This window comes from Ranitomeya variabilis, chromosome 5 (assembly GCF_051348905.1).
Source record: "Ranitomeya variabilis isolate aRanVar5 chromosome 5, aRanVar5.hap1, whole genome shotgun sequence".
Lineage (NCBI taxonomy): Eukaryota > Metazoa > Chordata > Amphibia > Anura > Dendrobatidae > Ranitomeya > Ranitomeya variabilis.
Genome location: NC_135236.1, coordinates 22461811 through 22468728, shown reverse-complemented (window position 1 = coordinate 22468728; position 6918 = coordinate 22461811). Strand labels below are relative to the sequence as shown.

Here is a 6918-nt window from a genome sequence, read left to right as displayed (position 1 = left end):
ATATCGTAATGGGGGAAGAGAAGCAATGGTGGCGTGTAGTGATGAGCGAGTATACTCATTGTTTGGATTTTCCCGAGCACGCTCGGGTGATCGCCGAGTATTTGTGACTGCTTGGAGATTTAGTTCTTGTTGACGCAGCTGCATGATGTACGGCTACTAGCCAGCCTGAGTACCTGTGGGGGTTTCCTGTTTGCTAAGGTATCCCTACATGTAATCAAGCTGTCTAGCAGCCGTAAATCATGCAGCTGCATCAACAAAAACTAAATCTCCGAGCACACCAAAATACTCGGACACCACCCGAGCATGCTCAGGAAAACCCGAGCAACAAGTACACACGCTTATCACTAGTGGTGTGGTATAGCGAACCCGACATATATTGTAATTCTTTGGAAAGGCAGTAAAGAGGGGTAGGCTGTGTTGAGTTTGAGATACCAATTCATCAAGTCAATATGACTGCTTCACCTTAGTCGTCCACTGGGTGTTCGAAGGGCATTTTTGTTATTTACAGAGGGAGGATATGAGAAGTTTTGCTCCAGCAGGTAAGTCTGAAACTAACTGATTCATTTGTTTATTTGATTGGATTCTGTCAGACCACAATAAGTGTATTAACTAATCGTTTATCCTTTTAGGGGATATTGTCCTTATAAAATTGCACAATTAGTGTTCAAATCGTTTTGTAGAAACTGAAGTTCAATCAAAGATGGTGACAGGATCTGGGAATGTTTAGCTTACAAATAAGGATAAGAAGAGACTTAATATCTGTCTACAAATATCTGAAGGGCTGTCACAGTGTAGCGGGATCATCATTATTCTTATTTGCACATGGAAACACGAGAAGCAATGGGATGTAACTGAAATGGAGAAGATACAGATTAGATATTATAGAAAAAAATTTTGACAGTGGGGGCGATCAATGGATGGAACAGGCAGCTACGAGAGGTGGTGAGGTCACCTTCAATGTAAGTCTTCAAACAGAGGCTGGACAGACTAAGATGGTTTAGGGAATCCTGCATTCAGCAGGGGGTTGGACACAATAACCTCAGAGGTCCTAAGTCTAACAATCTATGATTCTATGATTCCATGACAAATAGGGTGGCCGTAGCCAAAACTCTCAGTACGCCATCATACCAACTGGTCTTGCATGCTTCATTTTCTGCAGAATGGAGGCAGCGATTAGAACACTAAAGGTGTGATTTTTATAGGGGCTACGTACTTAGTTAATATTATTAATGTGGTAATTTTTCGCTCACAGACTCCCTTAAAGGTCTTGTTCACACATTGCATTTTTTTGCCATTTTTTTTTGCCATTTTTTTTTGCTCTCTTAGCTGTTGAACAAAGCAGCATTTTACACTATGCTCCCAAGATGAGTCTTTGGTGAGGTTTTATGCTGCATATTTTAAAAAGATGGTAATAACCTATTTTACTTAATGGGTGCAGACAAAGTGACATATTAAAAACACACCAAAAACTCATCATGGAAATGTTCCCTACAGTTTCAGCATAGCTAATCAGATTTCTGAAATCTCATGCACACACTGCTTATTTTTTTCTTGCAAATTTGAACGTTCAATGTTATTTTTCAAATCTGCAGCTTGTCAGTTATTTCAGCGTTTTTACAGCTTTTTTCACCAATTCAAATGAAGGGAATAAGATACAAGTAAGGCCGGGGTCACACTAGTGAGTAATACGGGCGTATGAGAGGCGTAAAAACAACGCATTACACTATGACCAATGATTCTCTATGTGGCAGCTCCTATCTGCCGTATATTTCTCGGCTGTATTTTATGGGCTGAGAAAATCACAGCATACTGTATTGTCAGCGTATTCCTCCAAAAATCCGCCAATGAAAGACTATGGCGGCGAGAAAAATATGGATTACACACGGGCCATCAGTGTGACTTGCGAGAAATACGCAGCGGTGTTCTATAGAAAAGCCGGTAATTCAGTGCGGTGTACAGTAAAATCACACTGACAGGTTAGAATTGAATAGATAAAATAAATGTCTACACATACATATGCTGTATATATATATATATATATATATATATATATATATATATATATATATTTATATATTATATATATGTCAGTGAGACACACATATATACATATATTTATATTTCATACAGAGCTAGATAGCATAAAAGCCGATAATTCAATTACTGTTTTTTGCTATCTCCTTACCAAACCTGACAGGATATGAGACATGGTTACATACAGTAAACCATTGCATATCCATTATATTTTTACATATTCCTCACTACTAATGTTAGTAGTTTGTGTGTGCTAAATTTTGGAGCTCTAGGTGTAAAAATAAGGGGTTAAATCATGGAAAAAACTGTTGTGGGCTCCCGCACAATTTTCGCCGCCAGAGTGGTAAAGCCAGTGACTGAGGGCAGATATTAATAGCCTAGAGAGGGACCATGGATATTGCCCCCCTGGCTAAAAAATCTTCCCCCAGCCACCCCAGAAAAGGCACATCTGTAAGATGTGCCTACTCTGGCACTGTCAAAACAAACCTGACCACCCAAAAAAATTGCCAGAATCACAATTTTGCTTTTTTCTTTTTTTTGCCATTTCACCAGGCTTTCTTTTTTTCTGAACATTTTTTGGTAATGTTAATGACATTATTCAAAATTGCATTTCATCCAGCAAAAAATACAAGCTTTCCTATTATTATTTTATTGAACGTATAAAATAGTTATGGCTCTTCGAAAAGGGAAGGAAATAACAAAGAAACAAACAGAATGGAGTCACAGAATTAAAGTTATACAATATAGCACATGGCACATTGTAAACTAAACTGTCTTGACACAACGTTGTCTTTTGAGCCTAAACAGGAGATGACAACTAAAAAACTAGATGGGTATTTCCTGATGGAACTACATATAGTGCTTTGGAAATAACATTAATACTAGTCGAGCAGCTCAGGGCTGTTTAATTGTCCTTACTCTAGCCACATAGCAGGACAACACAGGATAACCATTCAAAAGATGGATGTGGCAAACTAGAATTAGTATCTTCCATTTTACCCTACTCTGTTGCTTGACTCAGGGATAATATGATGCCACATTATTTCCATCTCTGATTCAAGCAATGGAGCAGAGTAAAATGGAAGATACTTTCATTTGGAACCCAAGGTAGGGCAGCAATAGAGAAGAGTAAACAAAGAGCTATAAAACTACCAAAAAAGCATATTAAGCTACTATCTAATTTCACGAAGGTGGACAACAAAATAACACAAATAAATAACATAACATCAAGTATTGTCAACTTCTTGTGAATATTGCAGAAGAACTTGCAATCTGTAAACGCTTTGACTAGAGAATTGTTTGACCACCTTTCAGAATTCTCAAGAACTAAGTTCAAGTGGAATCTAACAGTGATGATGCTGGGGGACTTGAGAAGTTTGTGGCAAGTTCATTTGGAGTTTGGAGTGAAAGCTTTTTTTATGCTGTTGGGTAATTAGTAGTGTTGAGCATTCCGATACCGCAAGTATCGGGTATCGGCCGATACTTACGGTATCGGAATTCCGATACCGAGTTCCGATACTTTTGTGATATCGGAAATCAGAATCGGAAGTTCCCAGTGTATGGTTCCCAGGGTCTGGAGGAGAGGAGACTCTCCTTCAGGCCCTGGGATCATGTAAAAAATAAAGAATTAAAATAAAAAATATGGATATACTCACCCCTCCGGCGGCCCCTGGACCTTACCGATGTAACCGGAAGCCTCCGTTCCTAAGAATGAGGAGTTTAGGACCTGCGATCACGTCGCGGCTTGTGATTGGTCGCATGAGCGGTCACATGAGCGGTCACGCGACCAATCACAAGCCGCGACGTCATCGAAGGTCCTAAACTCCTCATTCTTAGGAACGGAGGCTGCCGGTTACATCGGTAAGGTCCAGGGGCCGCCGGAGGGGTGAGTATATCCATATTTTTTATTTGAATTCTTTATTTTTTACATGAATATGGATTCCAGGGCCTGAAGGAGAGTTTCCTCTCCTTCAGACCCTGGGAGCCATCCAGGATACCTTCCGATACTTGAGTCCCATTGACTTGTATTGGTATCGGGTATCGGTATCGGCGATATCCGATATTTTTTGGGTATCAGCCGATACTATCCGATACCGATACTTTCAAGTATCAGAAGGTATCGCTCAACACTAGTAATTAGCAGTATGCTTATGACCTGTGAGATGTTCAGTTTGATGGAGACGTTCAGGATGTCGCTTGAGGTTCTTGAGTTCCTTGAGGCAATTAGCCAGTGTAGAGGTACCAAAGGGAAACATCCAGAGATGCTGGAATTGTTTTTGTTTTAGAAATAATGAGAATGGCTTGAGGATTGTGTGCTTGTTCCAATAAACCAATGATTTCATTTATGTATTTCCTACTTTTTGTTTAGGTGAACAATCTGACTGTGAATGCAGAATTTTTTCTATTAGGATTTCAAAATGGCCAACGTTCAACTATTTTATTGTTCTGTCTTCTTCTGGTTGTATATTGTGGGACAATATGTGGGAATCTCCTTATCATCACCCTAGTGTCCATCAGCAAGAACCTCCACACTCCAATGTACTTCTTCATCTCACAACTGTCCATCAGCGACATCTTGTTGGCCTCAGATATTGTCCCTGACACACTACATATCCTACTAAACAATGGGGGAACCACCACTTTTACTGGTTGTATCAGTCAGTTTTATTTTTTTTGTGTATGTGAAATATTTGAATGTTTCCTCCTCACGGTGATGTCCTACGACAGATATGTGGCCATCTGTAATCCTCTCCGTTACACGTCTACCATGACAAGTGACCGCTGTGTGATATTGGCCGCTATGTGTTGGGTGTTCAGTTTTTCTATTACATTGATGTACTGTATAACAATATCGATGCTGGAATTTTGTGGACCAAATATTATTGACCATTTCTTTTGCGATTTTGTTCCTTTATTAGAAAATTCTTGCTCTGCTACATACACTATTGAGTTGGAGGTCTTTATAATGTGTTTCCCAATACTGTTCATCCCTCTCACAGTGATTTTTATCTCTTATATTAATATTATTGTCACCATCTTGAGGTTTCAATCAAATGTAAGTAGAAAAAAGGCTTTCTCCACCTGTAGCGCCCATCTTTTTGTAGTATCCATATTCTTTAGTACTCTACTGAGTGTTTATCTCTTCCCTAAAGGAGAACAGACACTGAACATTAGTAAAATCTTATCACTGCTTTATACTGTTTTAACACCATTGATAAATCCCATAATATACAGTTTGAGAAATAAAGACATAAAAAAATCTGTACAGGAAATAATCAGATTTGTACTTGGTGATAATTATATATTATCCTCAAGATGAAATGAATTGTTCTGGGCTGTCAGATCAAATGGATTTTTTTTCCTAATTTTTTACTACTTATCATGCAACACTCTCGTTGCTAGTTTTTTTTTTTTTCTTAACATTTTGGTCCTCTGGTATCCAGGAAAAGTTTCCTAAACGCTGTCTTTCTCAGGTGGATTGGCCAAAAAATCAGTAGATTTGGTTTTCAGTACCATCTCTATGCTGATGACAACCAATTATACACTTATTCTCCTGATATCACACCTGCCGTTTTTGAAAACACCAGTGATTGTCTTACCGCTGTCTGCAGCATCATGTCCTCCCTCTATCTGAAACTGAACCTGTCAAAAACTGAACTCCTTGTGTTTTCTCCCTCTACTAACCTACCTTTGCCTGACATTGCCATCTCCGTGTGTGGCTCCACCATTACTCCACAGAAACATGCCCGCTGTCTTGGGGTCATACTTGATTCCAAGCTTTCATTCACCCCCCACATCCGATCACTGGCTTACTTTTGTTATCTGCACCTCAAAAACATTTCTACAATTGAACCTTTTCTTACTTTTGACTTTGCAAAAACTCTGTTCTCTCTTATTCATTCTCGTCTGGACTATTGTATCTCTCTACTAATCGGCCTCCCTCTTACCAAACTCTCCCTCTCCAATCTGTCCTGAATGCTGCAGCCAGGATCATATTCCTCACAAAATATTATACCCATGCCTCTACCTTGTGCCAGTCATTACACAGGTTGCCCGTCCACTCCAGAATCCAGTACAAACTTATTACCCTCATCCACAAAGCACTCCATAGCTCAGCACCACCCTACATCTCCTCTCTCATCTTAAACTACCACCCTACCCATGCTCTCCATTATGCTAATGACCTGAGGTTAACATCCTCAATAATCAGAACCTTTCACTCCCGTCTCCAAGACTTTTCACGTGCTGCATCAATTCTTTGGAATGCACTACCTAGGTTAATACGATTAATCTCCAATCCCAGTTTTAAGCGAGCCGTAAAAACGCATTTGTTCAGACTGGCCTACCGCCTCAACACATTAATCTAACTATCCCTGTGTTGCCCATTCAAAATTTTTACCATAACCAGGTTCCTCGTATCATGTTTTCACATGCTGTTATGGCTGGTGGAACGTAGCAAATAATATAAAAGTTAGTAATAAGGTGTATTTGCAGTGCGGGGTCCACTGTGCAGAGAGGTTACCTGCTGTATGATAATAGCAGACACTATATGGTGGTATAATAGATGAACACACGTGGGTTCAACATCACCCGGTATTAAAAAGGTGAACAGTGTTGCTTCACAGAGTCACAATATCACAGAATATAAATTAAGTAGCCTGATAAGCTTCACAGAGCTCGGCAGAGTTTGTGCAAGTGTATGTTCACAGGACTCAGCCCCAAGGACGTGGGGTTAGAGTCCCTATAGACCCACTAAGCGCACGGCGTCACATCTGTGATGCCAGGACAAACTAAAGTAAAGATTTTGCACACTGAGTACATGCAGTGTCACGCTGGCAAGCGCCGCTAACCACCAGAACTAGGAAGAGAAGACGCACTAACTGC

At 39.9% G+C, this 6918-nt stretch overlaps 1 protein-coding gene across 1 annotated transcript; it reads left to right on the top strand.

Moving 5' to 3' along the window:
- The first annotated feature begins 4223 nt into the window (after positions 1–4223).
- On the top strand, positions 4224–5353 carry LOC143774717 (olfactory receptor 1500-like). The gene is made up of 2 exons (XM_077262482.1): positions 4224–4253; positions 4403–5353. The coding sequence occupies exons 1-2, from the start codon at positions 4224–4226 to the stop codon at positions 5351–5353; spliced, it is 981 nt and encodes a 326-aa protein (XP_077118597.1).
- The last annotated feature ends 1565 nt before the right edge of the window (positions 5354–6918 follow it).